Genomic DNA, 20000 nt, shown 5'->3' with positions numbered 1-20000 from the left:
CACACTCGCACACTCACACACTCACACACTCAACACACACACACTCGCACACTCAACACACTCACACTCGCACACTCACACACTCACACACTCAACACACTCACACACTCGCACACTCAACACACTCGCACACTCAACACACTCGCACACTCAACACACTCACACACTCAACACACTCAACACATACTGGCCGTGTTCAGACTGCAGGATTAAAATAAAACATATTCAGTCACTTTAAAGTCGATTTTGGGGATCAGTGGGATTAAAATGTTAGCTACACACACACACACACACACACACACACACACACACACTGAGACAGGTGTGTTGTGTACCTGCAGGTTTATCGTACCTATCTCCTGTGTCATCTGTAATGACATCATGGCCTACATGTTCGGATTCTTCTTCGGTCGAACTCCACTCATCAAGGTGACCTCATTCATATTCTCTCTCTCTCTCTTTCTCTTCCCCTTACCGCTCACTCTCTCTCTCTCTCTCTCTCTCTCTCTCTCTCTCTCTCTCTCTCTCTCTCTCTCTGTCTCTCTCTCCCTCCCTTAAAGCTCTCTCTCTCTCTCTCTCTCTCTGTCTCTCTCTGTCTCTCTCTCCCTCCCTTAAAGCTCTCTCTCTCTTTCTCTCTCTCTCCGTCTCTCTCTCCCTCCCTTAAAGCTCTCTCTCTCTTTCTCTCTCCCTCTTCCCCTCTCTCCCTCTTCCCCTCTCTCTCTCTGTCTCTCTCTCTCTCTCTCTGTCTCTCCCTCCCTTAAAGCTCTCTTTCTCTCTCCCTCTTCCTCTCTCTCCCCCCCTCTCCATTTCTCTCCCCCCCTCTCTCTCCCTCTCTCTCCCTCTCTCTCTCTCTCTCTCTCTCTCTCTCTGTCTCTCTGTCTCTCTCTCTGGTTATTAGATAACCTTTGATGCTGGTTTTTGTCCCTGATGTCCATCTTTTCCCCCTTTAGCTGTCTCCTAAGAAGACATGGGAAGGATTTATTGGTGGATTTTTCTCCACCATAGTGTTTGGGATCCTGGTGAGTTTAGTGTGATGTAAATGACCTTTGCTCTTTCCTGCAGCTGTGAACATCTTTAATTTATTATCTCTCCTGTTTCTCCCTTTTTGCTTATTTTAATTTTTTAATTCTTTGCCTGATATTTTCCCATTCACACACTTTCTTATGTCCATTTAATTGTCTTTTTTCTTGTCATTTAATTCAGTGCAACACAAGAAATAATGTCTCTCTCTCTGTCTCTCTCTGTCTCTGTCTTTCTCTCTCTCTGTCTCTGTCTCTCTCTCTCTCTTCCCCCCCCTCCCTGTAGTTGTCCTACGTCATGGCAGGTTATCGTTACTTTGTGTGTCCAGTGGAGTTTAATAACGATTCGAACAGGTTCACGGTGGACTGCGAGCCCTCAGAGCTCTTCCAGCTGCAGGACTACATACTGCCCACTGTTCTGCAGTCTGTCACTGGCTGGGTAACACACACACACACACACACACACACACACACACACACACACACACACACACACGGGCATGCACGCACACACACACATGGGCACACACACATGGGCACACTCACACACACACAGGCATGCGCGCGCACACACACACACACGTGGACGGGCGCACACACACACGTGGGCGGGCACACACACAAACACACACATGGGCACACACACATGGAAACCCACACACACATGGAAACCCACACACACACAGGCATGCACACACACATGGGCACACACACATGGAAACCCACACACACACACAGGCATGCACACACACATGGGCGCACACACATGGAAACCCACACACACACAGGCATGCACACACACACACACACACACACACACACACACACACATTCTCTCTCTCTCTCACACACACACACAGGTATGCACAGACACACACACACACAGGCATGCACAGACACACACACACACACACACGGGCATGCACACACACACTTGAACTATTAATGGACATTATTATTTCATTTGTGAGAGACAACAATGATCTTGACTGTTTACTATAAATCCAAATGAGCATTTATTCATTCTGTCTCCATCCATTCATCCATCAAAATATCTCATCCATTCATCCATCCATCCATCTGTCCACCCAAATATCTCTCCATTACTCCATTGAAAACCATCCATTCATCCATCCATCCCACTAACTCTATTGATTTGTCTTAATATCCTACCATCTAAATATTCATTCATCCCTCTATCCAGTGTTCATCTATCAAAACATTCATTCATCCATCCATGAAATTCTATACTTTTGATTGGTCAGAGTGGAATTGGGGGGCGGAGTCACAGAGTGGATGATGAGTGTGTTCTCTGTCTTTTCCAGACCACAGTGAAGCTTTACCCCTTCCAGATCCACAGCATCGCTCTGTCCAGCTTCGCCTCCATCATGGGACCTTTCGGAGGATTCTTCGCCAGCGGATTCAAGAGGGCCTTCAAGATTAAGGTTCCAAACCTGTCGACATCCTTTTCTTTCTTCTTGCTGGAGGGTTTAAGGTCAGTCCCAGGTTTCACTTCCTGATTGAACTGAACTCTGCTCTGCTCCTCTGCAGGACTTTGCCAACACCATTCCTGGTCACGGAGGAATTATGGACCGCTTCGACTGTCAGTACCTCATGGCCACCTTCGTCAACGTTTACATCGCCAGCTTCATCAGGTCCGGCTGTCACTCATGTGGTGTGGGGGTCAGGGGTCAGGGCTTTAGGACCATGAGCAGCTCACATCCTGGGATAGAAACCAGTTACACTAAAAACAACAATAATATCAATAATAAATAGTGAATGAAGACAGGGCGAGGCGAGAGGAGGAGGGGGCAGGGCAGACAGGGGGAAGGGGCGGGGGGGGGGGGGCGGGAAACGGGCGGGGGGGCCGGGGGGGCGGAAGGGGGAAGGCGGTGGGGGAGGGGGAGGGGGGGGGGGCAGGAGGGGGAGGGAAAGGGGGGAAGGGGGGAAGGGGGGAAAGGGGGGGGGAGGGGGGGAGGGGAAGGGGGGGAAGGAAAGGAGAGAGAGAGAAAAAAAAAAAAAAGAGAGAAAAAAAAGAAGAGAGAAAGAAAGATAGAGAGAGAGAGAGAGAGAGAGAGAGAGCGAGAATAGAGGGGAGCGGGAGAGGAGAGGAGTGAGGGAGAGAGAGAGGTAGAGAGAGAGAGGGAGACGAGGGAGGAGGGGGAGAGGAGAGAGGAGAGAGGGAGGGAGGGAGGGAGAGAGAGGGAGGAGGGAGATGGGAGCAGAGTTCTAGGGCTAGAGGAGAGGTCACGCGAGGAGTGAGGAGCTAGCTAGCGCTAGAGCAGACTGGGAGGGATCTGTCTTTCTTTCTCTCTTTCTTTCTCTCTTTCCCTCTTTCTCTCTCTCTTTCCCTCTTTCTCTCTCTCTTTCTCTCTTTCTTTCTTTCTTTCTTTCTTTCTTTCTCTCTCTCTCTCTCTCTCTCTCTCTCTCTCACTACTATAATATGTACATTTATATCAGTGTAAAACATATTAGAAGTAAACGACAGTGTTATGAGTTCACTTGCTAAAACACAACACACTCCTGGACCACAGACGAGTAACGTTTTCCTCTCCGTCTCTCTGCAGAGGTCCAAACCCGAGTAAAGTGATCCAGCAGTTACTGGCCCTGAGACCAGACCAGCAGCTGTACATCTACAACTCTCTGAAAGCTCACCTCACTGAGAGAGGCCTGCTGGGGGCGCTGGAGGCGGCAGCCTAAAGCCTGAAGCTGCACTGGAAACAGGCAGAGCCGTGAGAGCCAGAGAGAGAGTCTGGGAGAGCGCAGGGTCACGGGTCGTCCTGGAGCAGGAGGGGAGCCATGTGGAGGTGGGAGACTCGAAGATCCAGATCAGGAAAAAAGAAAAAAAATCAAAAGCCTTTGGTCATTCCATATTCTCTGTATGCGTGTGTGTGTGTGCCCGTGTGTGTGTGCCCGTGTGTGTGTGCCCGTGTGTGTGTGCCCGTGTGTGTGTGCCCGTGTGTGTGTGCCCGTGTGTGTGCCCGTGTGTGTGCCCGTGTGTGTGCCCGTGTGTGTGCCCGTGTGTGTGTGCCCGTGTGTGTGTGCCCGTGTGTGTGTGTGCCCGTGTGTGTGTGTGCCCGTGTGTGTGTGTGCCCGTGTGTGTGTGCCCGTGTGTGTGTGTGCCCGTGTGTGTGTGTGCCCGTGTGTGTGTGTGCCCGTGTGTGTGTGTGCCCGTGTGTGTGTGTGCGTGTGTGTGTGTGCCCGTGTGTGTGTGCCCGTGTGTGTGTGCCCGTGTGTGTGTGCCCGTGTGTGTGTGCCCGTGTGTGTGTGTGCCCGTGTGTGTGTGTGCCCGTGTGTGTGTGCCCGTGTGTGCCCGTGTGTGTGTGTGCCCGTGTGTGTGTGTGCCCGTGTGTGTGTGTGCCCGTGTGTGTGTGACAGTGTGTGTGAGCGAGTGTGTGTGTGACAGTGTGTGTGTGGCAGTGTGTGTGTGTGTGCCCGTGTGTGTGTGTGCCCGTGTGTGTGTGCCCGTGTGTGTGTGTGCCCGTGTGTGTGTGTGCCCGTGTGTGTGTGTCCGTGTGTGTGTGTGTGTGTCCGTGTGTGTGTGTGTGTGTCCGTGTGTGTGTGTGTGTGTGCCCGTGTGTGTGTGTGTGTGTGCCCGTGTGTGTGTGTGTGTGTGTGCCCGTGTGTGTGTGTGTGCCCGTGTGTGTGTGTGTGCCCGTGTGTGTGTGTGCCCGTGTGTGTGTGCCCGTGTGTGTGTGCCCGTGTGTGTGTGCCCGTGTGTGTGTGCCCGTGTGTGTGTGTGTGCCCGTGTGTGTGTGCCCGTGTATTTGTGTGCCCATGTATTTGTGTATGTACCCGCGTGTGTGCCCATGTGTGTGCCCATGTGTGTGCCCATGTGTGTGCCCGTGTGTGTGCCCGTGTGTGTGCCCGTGTGTGTGCCCGTGTGTGTGCCCGTGTGTGTGTGCCTGTGTGTGTGTGTGTGTGTGCGCCCGCGTGTGTGCGCGCGTGTGTGTTAGCATTTAGTCAGTGTTTATTATCACTCTTTTTTTTTTGTGAAATACTGTATGTTCTTTCTTTTATACCAGATAAGATAAATATTATACACCGTGTGACACGACCCACATTTTCTTCCATTATGAGTCACGCACGTGTGTAAAGTGTATCTATTATCTGTATTGTGAATATTTGAATATTTTAAGGGGTATAAATATATATCTATAAATATTATATTCTAATGATTGTAATTCTAATTATGTTTGAAATGTTTTGTATTTTATTTCGTTTTTAACGCACTGCTCCGCCCGCTGCACTGTTCAGGTTCATGCTCGCGTCCAGGGGAGAAGATCCGGTTTTGTTCCTCTGTTGTTTTTTTTTGTTGTTTTTTCATCAATGCATCCTTCAGATACAAAGGGATTTTTAGAAGGATACAGATTTAAAGAAACAAAAACATTTCCGTGCAGTTGACAAGTCAGGATGTGTTTAGTGTCTGACGTGTGTGTAGATAACGGGGAAGAATAAACAGGACAGGAAGCGCTGATATAGTAAAATAATCCACATCTGGCTCGTCTGATGTCATCACCACCTTGAACCGGATTATTTCCCTGTGACCGCACACACACACACACACACACACACACACACACACACCAGAGTCTTATATTCCTCTTAGAAAAAAATGACCATCACCACCATCCTTTCTTTATTCTCTTTTCAGATTAATCAGTAAAATCCAAACGCAGCCTGTTACATCATGTTACCCGACTGTTACGAAGTGCCGACACTGGAGACTCCTTCGATATGTGTTACGTGTTCAGTTCATCAGTGATTCGATTAATAATGATGTTTTTTTTTTTGTTTGTTTTTTTAATAATTTACAAACAAACAGGGGGCATGGTGGCTTAGCGGTTAGCATGTTCGCCTCACACCTCCAGGGTTGGGGGTTCGATTCCCACCTCCGCCTTGTGTGTGTGTAGTTTGCATGTTCTCCCCGTGCCTCGGGGGTTTCCTCCGGGTACTCCGGTTTCCTCCCCCGGTCCAAAGACATGCATGGTAGGTTGATTGGCATCTCTGGAAAATTGTCCGTAGTGTGTGTGTGTGTGTGTGTGTGTGTGTGTGTGTGTGTGTGTGTGAATGAGAGTGTGTGTGCGCCCTGTGATGGGTTGGCACTACGTCCAGCGTGTATCCTGCCTCGATGCCTGATGACGCCTGAGATAGTCACAGGCTCCCCGTGACCCGAGAAGTTCGGATAAGCGGTAGAAGATGAATGAGAGTGAGAATTTACAGACACGTCCAAATCACTTCCGTGTTTAGGGTTTAGGCCACGCCTCCTGGTGCAGAGAGACATCACAATCATACAGGCTGAGGAATAAAGACATTTAAGAGATCATTTTGAGATAAACTGTAAACCGTAAAATCTTCCACTTCCTGTCCGATTTTTCCTGTACAATGCCAACACGTCAGACACCAAACACGTCTCGCTGCCGATTAGAATTTATTGTTAGAATAAAAAAGTGACCTCAGTGTAAAGCTGTGAACATTTTTGGTGTTGCACTGATGTGTGCTGTGCTCTTCATCTGGACGTGTTCAGTATTAGCTTAGCGCTCTGATAATCATGAACCCAAATGTCCTGTTGTTTGTTTTTGTCTGTTTGTTTGTTTGTTTGTTTTTTGTTTACTTCCTTTGTGCCCTTCCATGTTTATGCAGTTGTGTAGGTCACATGACGACGTCGTGTTTGTTTGTATCGGTGATCCACGTATACACTGTTTTTAACGCTCTGTTGTATTTCCAGGAGAAAAAAAGCTAGAGTTCAGGTCAGCAGTGCAATAACACGTCACTGAAAGTTTGACTTTTGTACCTCACCTCTTTCTTTAGATCCATCATCTTCATGTCTGTTCTGCCATCCAACGTAACTGTGATGTTTCTGTAACATTTCTGTCACATGACCGTTTCAACCCTGTTACAATTTCAACACGCATCAAATTTCTGTTCCGTTAGAGTGAAATTTACGCGATTGGCCGAGACTTTTATCCTGATCGTGAGCTGCGATTGGCTCAAAATATTTACCCGGTCAGGTTACGAAATTTTCTTTAAGATTTGTATTTCCGTTAAGATTTGTTAGCTTTATCCTGGACCATTAAACAGGAGAGAAGGAAACCTCAGCTGTTTTGCGTTCTAGACGTTTTATATTCAGAAGTAATGGAACCGAAATGGAACCTCGAGGGTTCGAGGGCCGTCATCTCTTTCTCCTGTCCTGATTGTCTTCACAATCCACTGCCGAGCACCAAATAAAACCTCCAGCTACTGATATTTCCAATCAAGTAGTTGAGTTTTAATTCATTCAATCACAGTTAAGTTCATTAATAACCAGCACAACGACGACGACATCATTCTATTAACATGTTAATGTCTGTAATCCTGAGTGCTGTGACCCTGAGCCATTTCACATCATCCTCATCCTTCATCATCATCAACTTTGTATCCCTGCAAGTAATATAAAGTGTTTTATAAAGAAACTTTAAAGCAGTAGTGCACAGTGGAGATATAAATAAATATATAAATATAGAGAGAAAGATATAGAGATATATTTCAGTAGAAATGGTTCATTCCTTTTTTTTTTATTATTGATAGGATGTGTGTGGAGATTGGTGGTAGATTGAGGCTATTCTCCAGCTCTCACAGATAAAACAACTCGTAATGAATGTCTAATACTTTGGGATTTATTTATTTGTAAATGACACATGAAAGGCACGGGCTTGGGTAAAGCTTTGTTAATGCTCAGAACGGCCGCTAGAGGGCGGTAAAACTCAGTCTTTCCTCACACTGGCGTCCATCTTTCATGAGCTAGCGGTAATTTGGGAGTGTTAGTTTTAGTTTACACCATTAGAATGTGCCCTGTACAGTGTGCTGGGTGTTTTGGGACTGGAACGGAGATCTGCACTCAGTGACCTTTTTTTAATACTAAAATGACTTAATTTTGCTACTTGACTAAAATCCACCCCGTTTACTAACCAGTGCCCTGTTTATTTCTAAACAATACACTACTTCTGCTACCTTAAGGAAACTCTGGAGAACATTTTTAAACAATAAAGTGTTCTGATGTAGAGTTCTGCATCGCTCATGTAAGCCTTTCACCAAAAGCAGAAACCTCTAGCAGATAAATCTAGAACCTTTAAGTGGTTTTGGTTGACCGTGTGGGGAAACGGTAGGTTTGAGGTAGCAGAAGAAAAAGTTTGAATCTAGAACCACTTTAGGAAGATTTATGAATCTGTAAGATTTACATTCTCAAATGAACAATTTAAATCTCTGAAACCCAAAGTTCCTGGTCTTAATTTCCTGGTAGGGGACTGTTTTAGGAATCAAAGAACCACTGAAGAACATCTTTAACAGTTTAGGAAGGTCCTAAATCTTTAGTTACTTGTACAGTCTTAGAGTGAAGAAGTAACATCTAAAACCTGCGAGGATTGTTGGGTTGACTTAGAACCAATTTAGGGAAGCAAGGAACTCCATGAGGAACCCTGAGAGAACACTTCAGAGTGCTGGGTTTTCTGTAGAGACTTTAAGGGTTCCTTTAGATGTTCAAACCACATATATAGGATGCTAGGTGGTGCTTTAAGCTTTAATTTTTAAAGCTTCGACATGAAAGAATTGATTACTAACTAGAAAGAATACCCACAATGCATCATGCCATGGATGTAGGTGCCCTAATTAGGGAATGGTTTGTGATTTGAGACTGACATGTGCATGGTGTAGACTAGGGTGTAGGGCGTAGGCAGCTAGATTAGATGGACTGTGTAGTGAATAGGGTGTGATTCAGGACAATAACCGAGAACCGGAAAGATCTATGAAGAAGGGTGCTCTCTCTGTTTATTATTATTATTATTATTATTATTATTATTATTATTATTATTATTATTATTATTGTGCTCTGTGTTTTTGTATTTTGTTTTATTATTTTTATCCTAAATGCAGTGATACATGTGCTCTTCCCCAATCCTGTGCATTTGTATTACAGCCAATAAAACAGAAAGCTAAATGTGTTCTATCTGTGTGTGTTTCTTCCTCCTCTGCTCTGGAACTTCCCCCATCGAGCGCTGCTCATGATTTAACTCTGGGTTTAATTTCCTCTATTTACACTGTGTGCTGCAGCTTCTCTCATTTACCCCAAGTGCGGTCGAGTTTGATTTGTGACATTGGCTTCTTTGGTTTTGAGCTGAAGCTTTGAGCCGAAGCTAATATTAGATAGATACAGTGATGATGTATTGATGATACGCTAATGCTATATAAGATCTATATGATGTACGGTGAGATTGTAAAGTTGTAAATATGGTGTAATGTTGGTGTAGTAAAATAATATAGTAGTACAGTGATGTTAGTGTATTGATAGCGTATTGAAGGTATCTGAGAAAGTCGAAATTTTCACTCAAATGTTAAACTTTTTTTTTCTCAGATCTTCATGTTTATCCAGTTGGTTAATGAGGTTGAAGCATACACATTTACATTTACAGCATTTGGTAGACGCCGTTATCTAGAGCTACTTAGATTATCTCTTTTTTGAGCAGCTGAGCGTTAAGGTCCTTGATCAGGGGCCCAACAGTCGCAGCTTGGTGGACCTGGGATTGAACTCACAACCTTCCGATTGGTAGCCCAAAACCATAACCACTAGGCTACCACATGCCCTATGACATACACATGAGCACAGGTTTGGTCTGAATATCACAGTCCAAATCTGAGATATGAGACATCATTTCTGTTCAATTCCAGTGAGTACAATGTCCAGGTTTAGGGTGCAATAACTTTTACACTCTCTAATCACACAAAAGTGTCCTGGTGATGATGAGTTAATGTTCTACTGATGGGACGATAATGAGTATTTATGTGATAGTGATCTTACAGTGATGTTATAGAAATGTAGTAACATTAAAGTAATGTTATAGTGACATTATAGTAATGTTATGCTATAGAAATGTTATAGTAACATAGTGATGTTATACTAATGTTATAGTAATGTTATAGTGATGTTTAGTAACATTATAGTAATGTTATGCTATAGAAATGTTGTAATAATCTTAGTGATGTTATAGAAATGCTATAGTAACATAGTGATGTTATACTAATGTTATAGTAATCTTATGATATAATGTTATAGTAATGTTATAGTGATGTTATAGTAACATTATAGTAATGTAAGTTTCTATAACATTACTATATCACTATAACATCATTATAACATTACTATAACATCACTATAACATTACTACAACATCACTATAACATTATTATAAAGTTACTAGAATGTTACTATAACATCACTATAACATTACTATAACATCACTATAACATTACTGTAACATTACTATAACATCACTATAACATTACTATAACATCACTATAACATTATAACATCACTATAACATTACTATAACATCACTATAACATTTTTTTATACTCATGGTATATTCATGTCACAGTGATGTTATAGATCTCAGATCTCAGTTGTGGAGTGTGATAGGACAAAACAATGAGTATTTTTTATGTCTTTCAGTATAACATTACTATACTATTACTATAGCATCATTCTAACATTACTATACTATTACTATAGCATCATTCTAACATTACTATACTATTACTATAGCATCATTCTAACATTACTAGAACATCACCAGAACATTTCTGTGATTATAGTGTAGAAATTTGTGCCCCCATAAACCTGGATACTTCATTTCTATTAATGTAACTGTTCTATACTACACTATATTTCATATCTCATATCTCAGCTTAGGAGTGTGATGCTCTGGTCTACACTTTAACCTTCTTACAGTTTTTTTGGATTGCTTAAGCACGATTTTCAAAACAGGGCCCGTGTTTTCAAAACACTACACACAATTAGCACAACCACACACACACAATTAGCACAACCACACACACAATTAGCACAAACACACACACAATTAGCACAAACACACACACAATTAGCACAACCACACACACAATTAGTAAAACACTACAGATCCCTTGCATAATTAAACACTCTTGTAAAAACTATACACTTCTGTTTAAAAACCACCCTTTGTTACCATATGAAACACACACGTGTCACATTACTATACTCTGTTTGCACGAGTTACACTCCGCTGTGATAAACCTACAACACTTTTAGCACTTCTACTTCCCTATGATTAGAGTAGGCTACCATCAATAAAGTACAAATATAATGTAAATTCACCAAACACTACACAAGACCAATGTTGTAGACTGAAGAAACTCATTTATTTGTCAACACGCCCAAAATGTTCACATGTACTGTAAGTTTACTGTAAAAAAAAAAACAAAAAAAAACTAGACATCGTCTCTTCGCCTAGCTGGATCTGGCCAGAGAATTTCATCAACATCGCAGGCAAAGTTGTCATTAGCAGGACACCTTGGAAAGAGACGTGAATGACGAATCCATCCTTGCATTGCTGCTACCTCCATCTGGTCACAGGCCTCCTCCATGGCTTGGATGAGGGGTACCTCAGCCTGGAGACGGAGATCATAGACCTTCCACCACCATGCCGAGAAAAACTCTTCTATAGGGTTGAGGAATGGAGAGTATGGAGGAAGATATAGGACGGTGAAATGTGGATGTTGCTGAAACCAGTTGTGAACCAGAGCAGAGCGGTGGAAAGACACATTGTCCCAAACAACAATATATTGCATATGATCGATTTGAATTGCTGCTGTTATCTTGTGCAATTGGTCCAAGAATGTAAGTATGAGTGCTGTGTTGTAAAGGCCCATGGCGGTGGACATGGCGGTGGAGGACCCCGTTCTGTGTAATGGCTGCACAGAGTGTTATATTACCCCCATGTTGCCCTGGGACATTGACTATAGCCCTGAGGCCAATGATGTTTCTTCCCCTCCTTCGTGTTCTCGTCATGTTGAACCCAGCCTCATCTACGTATATGAACTCATGCTGGATCTCCTCTCCATCCATTTGTAAAACTCTCTGAAGAACAATGTCATGCAAAATTGTGTACATCAGTGTAGATATGATGTCGATATGATGATATTTTTACAACACACTGTACCTATTTTCCAGTCGACATGCTATCACACTTGCCACTGTGTATCGGCTTAGATTTGTCTGTACTCGCAGTCCAGCGTCCCTCAGAGTCAGGCCGCGGGTGACAACGTGGTCAACAAGTGTTGTGTGGATTTCATTTGTCAGATTCGGTCCTCTTTGAGCACCTTCTTGTCTTCCTCTTCCTCTTCCTCTTCCTCTACCTCCAGTATGGCCTCCATCTCTTCCTCTTCCTCTGTTGATTCTTCCTCTGTTGATTCCTCTTCCTCCCCTTCCTCCTCCTCCTTCTCGTTCTCCTCGTTCTCCTCCTCGTCTTACTCTTTCTCTGACTCTTTACATTGTGCTTGGAGACAGATGAACTCACCTGCTGCTTTTTATATTCAATTCAAGTTCAATTCAATTAATTTATTTGTATAGCGTTTTTTACAATAGAAATAGTCTCAAAGCAGCTTTACAGAACATAAACATAGAGCAGAAGGTAAACATATATTATAGTGATTATACACCTGATTGGTGTGTCTACAATTAAGCACACAAGTGTTTACACACCTGATGACTGTGTTGAACCGACTGGTTGGACGCTGCAGTAATTTGACAGTCAGTGCTTTGGTATTGCATGGAAGTGACTTCATGATAGATTTTTGTGTGTAATGTGTGTTAAGTGTGTTTAGTGTTTTGCAAATCACTGTGTGTAGAGTTTTGCAACAAGTGTGAGGTTGACAACGTGCTTATAGTTGTGCAAATATGGGCTGATGTTTTGCCTCTTGAGTGTAATGTTTTGCTAATAGTGTACTACTGTTAATTTTAGTGTGTAAGCAATCCAAAAAAACTGTAACAACCTGGACAGAGATGGGAAGATCTGACAAGTTCACACTGTGTTAAACATTGTTCAATTCCACAAAAGCAATGATGAGTAATTTCACACATTTCCCCTGAAAGCGTAACTTTATTATTTCACGTTATTTCCAGCGTTCAAACGCAGTTCCATAATTTTATTTATGGAAATGAACATGTAAGAGATAATAATTAGTAAAGAGAAGTAAAGAAAAAGGAGAACTGACGACTTAAAAATGAGAAACAAAGGGTCACAAAAATAGAGATAGAAAATGAATTTAAAAAAAAAAAAAGGAAAAAAAGAGTCTAACTTTAATAATGAAAGGATGCAGGTTTCAAATTAAGTTTGAATGAAGGCTTCAGGGGACATCAGGATAAATGCATGCACACACATTCACACACACACACACGCACACACACACACACACACACTTCGACACACACACACTTTGCTCATGCATGACCTGATTTTTCTCATATATAGAATTTTCTTCTTCAGATTCTGTGGTGTCTACGTCTGCCTCTGACTTCCTCCTTAGAGAAAGCGCGCTTTCAGCAAGGCGGCGTGCCGTAAACGCTCACACATCTCCTTCAAAGCAGCTTCGCTCCAACCTGTGACCCGAGGAATGCAGAGAGGAACGAACAGATAGACAACAGGAGTTAGTTAGGAATAACTGAGAAGTGATAGACAGAGGGGGAGTGCGTACGGGCAAGAGGCAACGTGTTGGGCTGGAGGAAAAAACTCAGAAAAAAAACCAAGAAGACTGACAGGAAGGAGGAAGTGAGAGAGGCAGAATGAGAGACGCTACAATGAGGGGCTAAAAATATGTATACGTCTAAAAAGTGTACAAAGTTGTGCAAACCTGTGTGTGTGTTTGTATGTGTGTGTGTGTGTGTGTGTGTGTGGTTAGATAGACAGTGACATTCTCCTGATTAGTAAACATGTCTCTGAAGCTGCCTCGCAACTGGGACCTAACCACACTCCGGGGTGAAAGTACCAAAATAGGTGAGTGTGTGTGTGTGTGTGTGTGTGTGTGTGTGTGTGTGTGTGAGTGTGAGTGAGAGAGAGACCACCCTCAGCATTCAGGTACCATTTGTCCTACTCACTGTGTATTTTGCATGTGTGTGTGTGTGTGTGTGTGTGTGTGTGTGTGTGCGTGTGTGTGTGTGTGTGTGTGAGTATTAAGTAGTCTTACTAATAACAGTATATTTGACAACAGAATGCATTTCTGTGTGTGTGTGTGTGTGTGTGTGTGTGTGTGTGTGTGTGTGTGTGTGTGTGTGTGTGTGTGTGTGTGTGTGTGTGTGTGTGTGTGTGAGTATTAAGTAGTCTTACTAATAACAGTACCTTTGACAACAGAATGCATTTCTGTGTGTGTGTGTGTGTGTGTGTGTGTGTGTGTGTGTGTGTGTGTGTGTGTGTGTGTGTTTGATGTAATTGACATCCTTGCTTATTAAACCTCCTGCAAGCTTAACCTTTGTTCTACGATACAACGCTGTCGAATCCTGGATGCTGATTGGTCAGAAAGTGTCGACTCTATCGTATATTTAAATCGACGTGTTCTTTCCGATACGTTATCTATCAGATGTGCTAGGTTGATACGCTTCCATGGTAACAGTAAGGACCGGTACAGCAGATGCTTGACAGATAAAAAGGTCCACGATGGTTTAGGCGGTGAAGACGTTTTCTGTGAGATTTCACCGTCATGTTCATGAAAGGAGTCTTCAGTGTCAGACGTAAAACTTTACACTTGATCTACAGTGCATGCAGTGTGTGTTTTAAAGAAGTGAACAGTCTGTGGTGTTCTCACACACACCCAAACACACACACTTACTTGAGGCTTTTCTGATTTCCTCTGCATGTGGTTAGAACAGCAGGAAGCTGATGAAACACTCGATAGTGGCAGCAGAACAAACTGCTGTTTAGTGTCAGTAAGTTTCTCTGCTGTCATTGTGTTCAGGACTTGATCCACTGCTTCCTCACACACACACACACACACACACACACACACACACACACACACACACACACACACACACACACACACACACACACACACACACAATGTTACAGCCATCACAAACCTGCACATAGCCACTAGCACACTAATACACACCTTTCTTTCCTGTAATGCTGGACTCTGTGTTTTTAAACTGCTGTATTGAAGTAATCAGCTTTTCCCTTCTGAGAGCTAGTGTAAGTGATTTAGGGTGCTAGAGAGCTAGTGTAAGTGAGTTAGGGTGCTAGAGAGCTAGTGTAAGTGAGTTAGGGTGCTAGAGAGCTAGTGGAAGTGAGTTAGTGGGTTAGAGAGCTATTGGAAGTGAGTTAGGGTGTTAGAGGGCTAGTGTAAGTGAGTTAGTGGGTTAGAGGGCTAGTGTAAGTGAGTTAGTGGGTTAGAGAGCTAGTGTAAGTGAGTTAGGGTGCTAGAGAGCTAGTTAAGGTGAGTTAGGGGGTTAGAGAGTTAGTGGAAGTAAGTTAGGGTGTTAGGAAACTAGTAAAAGTGAGTTAGGGTGTTAGAGAGCTAGTGGAGGTGAGTTAGGGTGTTAGGAACCTAGTGGAAGTGAGTTAAGGTGTTAGAGAGCTAGTTAAGGTGATTTAGGGTGTCAGAGAGCTAGTAGAAGTGAGTTAGGATGTCATAGAGCTAGTAGAAGTGAGTTAGGGTGTTAGAGAGCTAGTGAAGGTGAGTTAGGGTGTTAGAGAGCTAGTGGAGGTGAGTTAGGGTGTTAGAGAGCTAGTGGAGGTGAGTTAGGGTGTTAGAGAGCTAGTGGAGGTGAGTTAGGGTGTTAGAGAGCTAGTGGAGGTGAGTTAGGGTGTTAGAGAGCTAATGGAGGTGAGTTAGGGTGTTAGAGAGCTAGTGGAGGTGAGTTAGGGTGTTAGAGAGCTAGTGGAGGTGAGTTAGGGTGTTAGAGAGCTATTGGAGGTGAGTTAGGGTGTTAGAGAGCTATTGGAGGTGAGTTAGGGTGTTAGAGAGCTAGTGGAGGTGAGTTAGGGTGTTAGAGAGCTAATGGAGGTGAGTTAGGGTGTTAGAGAGCTAGTGGAGGTGAGTTAGGGTGTTAGAGAGCTAGTGGAGGTGAGTTAGGGTGTTAGAGAGCTAGTGGAGGTGAGTTAGGGTGTTAGAGAGCTAGTGGAGGTGAGTTAGGGTGTTAGAGAGCTAGTGGAAGTGAGTTAGGGTGTTAGAGAGCTAGTAGAAGTGAGTTAGGGTGTTAGAGAGCTAGTGAAGGTGAGTTAGGGTATTAGAGAGCTAGTGGAGGTGAGTTAGGGTGTTAGAGAGCTAGTGGAGGTGAGTTAGGGTGTTAGAGAGCTAGTGGAGGTGAGTTAGGGTGTTAGAGAGCTAGTGGAGGTGAGTTAGGGTATTAGAGAGCTAGTGGAGGTGAGTTAGGGTATTAGAGAGCAATGTAACATGTTTCTTTTGAATCTGTGTGAACGTTCTCTAGTTTTTGTCAGTGTTCTCAGTGTGGTGTTCTCACCTGCACATAGCCACTAGCATGCTAATTCACACCTTTCCTTCCTGTAATGCTATACTCTGTTTTTAAGCTGTAAGTTATCAGCGTTTCCCTTCTGAGAGCTAGTGGAGGAAAGTTATTGTGTTGTTGTGTTCTCAGTGTTGTTGTGTACTCAGTGTTGTGTACTCAGTGTTGTTGTGTACTCAGTGTTGTGTACTCAGTGTTAAAGAGCTAGTGGAGGAAAGTTATTGTGTTGTTGTGTACTCAGTGTTGTTGTGTACTCAGTGTTGTGTACTCAGTGTTGTTGTGTACTCAGTGTTGTTGTGTACTCAGTGTTGTGTACTCAGTGTTGTTGTGTACTCAGTGTTGTGTACTCAGTGTTGTTGTGTACTCAGTGTTGTGTACTCAGTGTTGTTGTGTACTCAGTGTTGTGTACTCAGTGTTGTTGTGTACTCAGTGTTGTGTACTCAGTGTTGTTGTGTTCTCAGTGTTGTTGTGTACTCAGTGTTGTTATGTTCTCAGTGTTGTTGTGTACTCAGTCTTGTGTACTCAGTGTTAAAGAGCTAGTGGAGGTGAGTTATTGTGTTGTTGTGTTCTCAGTGTTGTGTACTCAGTGTTGTGTACTCAGTCTTGTGTACTCAGTGTTGTTGTGTACTCAGTGTTGTTGTGTACTCAGTGTTGTTGTGTTCTCAGTGTTGTGTACTCAGTGTTGTTGTGTACTCAGTGTTGTTGTGTTCTCAGTGTTGTTGTGTACTCAGTCTTGTGTACTCAGTGTTGTTGTGTTCTGTGTTGTTGTGTACTCAGTGTTGTGTACTCAGTGTTGTTGTGTTCTGTGTTGTGTACTCAGTGTTAAAGAGCTAGTGGAGGTGAGTTATTGTGTTGTTGTGTTCTCAGTGTTGTGTACTCAGTCTTGTGTACTCAGTGTTGTTGTGTACTCAGTGTCGTTGTGTACTCAGTGTCGTTGTGTACTCAGTCTTGTGTACTCAGTGTTGTTGTGTTCTCAGTGTTAAAGAGCTAGTGGAGGTGAGTTAGGGGGTTAGGAACGTAGTGGAGGTGAGTTAATGTGTTAGAGAGCTAGTGGAAGTGAGTTAGTGTGTTTTTAGTGTTGTTGTGTACTCAGTGCTGTTGTGTACTCAGAGTTGTTTACTCAGTGCTGTTGTGTACTCAGAGTTGTTTACTCAGTGCTGTTGTGTACTCAGAGTTGTTTACTCAGTGTTGTTGTGTACTCAGAGTTGTTTACTCAGTGCTGTTGTGTACTCAGAGTTGTTTACTCAGTGTTGTTGTGTACTCAGAGTTGTTTACTCAGTGCTGTTGTGTACTCAGAGTTGTTGTGTTGTAAAGGTCAGGTGAAATGTAAGAAGTTTCCGTGCTGCTGATGTTGTTGGAGGTGATGAGCATTTTATACACTGTGACCTCTGTAGTGTGATGCAGCAACTTCCTGTTTATGTTCCATCTCCGTCTGTGTCTGGACTTTCTTTAAAACACACAGATTGTGTGTGTGTGTGTGTGTGTGTGTGTGTGTGTGTGTGTGTGTGTGTGTGTGTGTGTGTGTGTGTGTGTGTGTGTGTGTGTAAAGTGTAATATGATTATTCACAGCTGGGTGATTTTCCCTTTGCGATCTCAGCCAAGTGCCTTTGACAAAACAGATTAGTTTGCATTCACATCAGTAATGTCACCTCTGTAATGTCACCTCTGTAATGTCACATCTGTATATCACCTCTGAATAGTAACATCAGTAATGTCACATCGGTAAAGTCACATCCGTAACGTCACATCCATAATGCAACATCAATAATGTCTCCTCCGTTATTTCACATATGTAATGCAACATCAATAATGTCTCCTCCGTTATTTCACATCTGTAATGTCACAGCATTAATGTCACATCAGTAATGCCACATCCATAATGTCACATCCATAATGTTACCCCTGTCACCTCTGTAATGACAGATTAGTAATGTCACATCAGTAATGTCACCTCCGTTAAGTCAGATTAGTGACGTCACCTCTGTTATGTCACCTCTATTATGTCACCTCTGTTATGTCAGATAAGTAATGTCACCTTTGTAATGTCGCCTCCATAATGTCAGATCAGCAATGTCACCTTCGTAATGTCAAATCCATAAAGTCACATTCATAATGTCACCTCCGAAATGTCACATCAGAAACGTCACCTCTGTAAGGTCATATACATAATGTCATGTGTGATGTCACCTCTGTAATGTAACATCAGAAACGTCACATGTAATGCCATGTCTGTAAAGTCACATCTGTAATGACACATTAGTAATATATCACTTGTAATGTCACATCCTTAAAGTCACATCCACAATGTCTCCTCCATAATGTCACACCTCTAATGTCATTTCTGTAAAGTAACATCTGTAATCCCACATCTGCAGCCTGACATCTGCAGTGTCATGTCCACAACATTAGATCCATGGTATCAGCTCTACTGTATATGATCAAAGCTTTGTAATGTCACATCCAGGATGCAACATCTGTCACATCTGTCACATCTGTCACATCTGTCACATCTGTCACATCTGTTACATCACATCCACAGACATATCTGACCTTTAGGATGACTGCAGAAAAAAGACAATGCAGACAAAAGACAGTGTAGGACAAAAGACAGTCCAGGCAAAAGACAGTGTAGGACAAAAAAGTGCAGGACAAAAGACAGTGCAGGACAAAAGACAGTGTAGGACAAAAAAGTGCAGGACAAAAGACAGTGCAGGACAAAAGACAGTGTAGGACAAAAAAGTGCAGGACAAAAGACAGTGCAGAACAAAAGACAGTGTAGGACTAAAGACAGTCAGGACAAAAGACAGTGCAGGACAAAAAAGTGCAGGACAAAAGACAGTGCAGAACAAAAGACAGTGTACTGTAGGACAAAAGACAGTTCAGAACAAAAGACAGTCAGGACAAAAGACAGTGCAGAACAAAAGACAGTCCGTGTGTGTGTGTGTGTGTGTGTGTGTGTGTGTGTGTGTGTGTGTGTGTGTGTGTGTGTGTGTGTGTGTGTGTGTGTGTGTGTGTGTGTGTGTGTGTTGAACTGTGTAAATTGAGGAGTCTGATGACTTGTGTAAAGATGCTGTTACACAGTCTGGTAGTGAGGCCCAAATGCTTCGGTACATTTTTCCAGACGGCAGGAGGGTGAAGAGTGTGTGTGTGTGTGTGTGGGGTCAAAAGTGTGTGTGGGGAGAAGAGTGTGTGAGGGGTGTGTGGGATGAATAGTGTGTGTGTGTGTGTGTGTGTGTGTGTGTGTGTGTGTGTGTGTGTGTGTGTGTGTGTGTGTGTGTGTGTGTGTGTGTGTGAGGGGTGTTTGTGCGGGGTGAAGAGTGTGTGTGAGGGGTGTGTGTGTGGGGTCAAAAGTGTGTGTGGGGAGAAGAGTGTGTGTGAGGGGTGTGTGTGGAGTGAAGAGTGTGTGCGGGGGTGAAGAGTGTGTGTGAGGGATGTGTGGAATGAAGAGTGTGTGTGTGAGGGGTGTGTGTGTGTGATGAGTGTGGGGTGTGTGGGATGAAGAGTGTGTGTGAGGTCCACAATGCTGTTGGCTTTGCGGATGCAGCGTGTGGTGTAAATGTCCACGATAGAGCCAAGAGAGACCCTAATGATCTTCTCAGTGGTCCTCACTATCTGCTGCAGGGTCTTGCGATTAGAGATGGTGCAGTTTACAAAGCAGACGGCGATGCAGGGAC

General features: G+C 43.6%; 2 protein-coding genes across 5 annotated transcripts in view; both read left to right on the top strand.

The window, feature by feature from the left end:
* cds2 (CDP-diacylglycerol synthase (phosphatidate cytidylyltransferase) 2) overlaps nt 1–3957 on the top strand; it is a 13054-nt gene extending 9097 nt beyond the window's left edge. For both annotated transcript variants that reach the window (XM_027169001.2, XM_047817989.1), the window contains exons 8-13: nt 342–429; nt 951–1019; nt 1306–1458; nt 2345–2464; nt 2571–2674; nt 3587–3957. In XM_027169001.2, the coding sequence (XP_027024802.1) occupies nt 342–429; nt 951–1019; nt 1306–1458; nt 2345–2464; nt 2571–2674; nt 3587–3719 (667 nt within the window). In that variant the 3' untranslated portion in view covers nt 3720–3957. The remainder of the gene's footprint in view (nt 1–341; nt 430–950; nt 1020–1305; nt 1459–2344; nt 2465–2570; nt 2675–3586) is intronic.
* Nucleotides 3958–13342: 9385 nt separating this feature from the next.
* arhgap25 (Rho GTPase activating protein 25) overlaps nt 13343–20000 on the top strand; it is a 23050-nt gene continuing 16392 nt past the window's right edge. Inside the window, exons 1-2 of one of the 3 annotated variants that reach the window (XM_027168949.2) lie at nt 13343–13636; nt 13767–13861. In XM_027168949.2, the coding sequence (XP_027024750.2) occupies nt 13798–13861 (64 nt within the window). In that variant the 5' untranslated portion in view covers nt 13343–13636; nt 13767–13797. Of the gene's footprint in view, nt 13862–20000 lie in introns of all 3 variants that reach the window. The other 2 variants (XM_047817988.1, XM_027168956.2) reach the window with 2 other exon arrangements.

Source organism: Tachysurus fulvidraco, chromosome 9 (genome assembly GCF_022655615.1).
Source record: "Tachysurus fulvidraco isolate hzauxx_2018 chromosome 9, HZAU_PFXX_2.0, whole genome shotgun sequence".
Taxonomy (NCBI): domain Eukaryota; kingdom Metazoa; phylum Chordata; class Actinopteri; order Siluriformes; family Bagridae; genus Tachysurus; species Tachysurus fulvidraco.
Note: the sequence above shows the minus strand (reverse complement) of the source record. Positions and strands in the feature narration are given on the sequence as shown.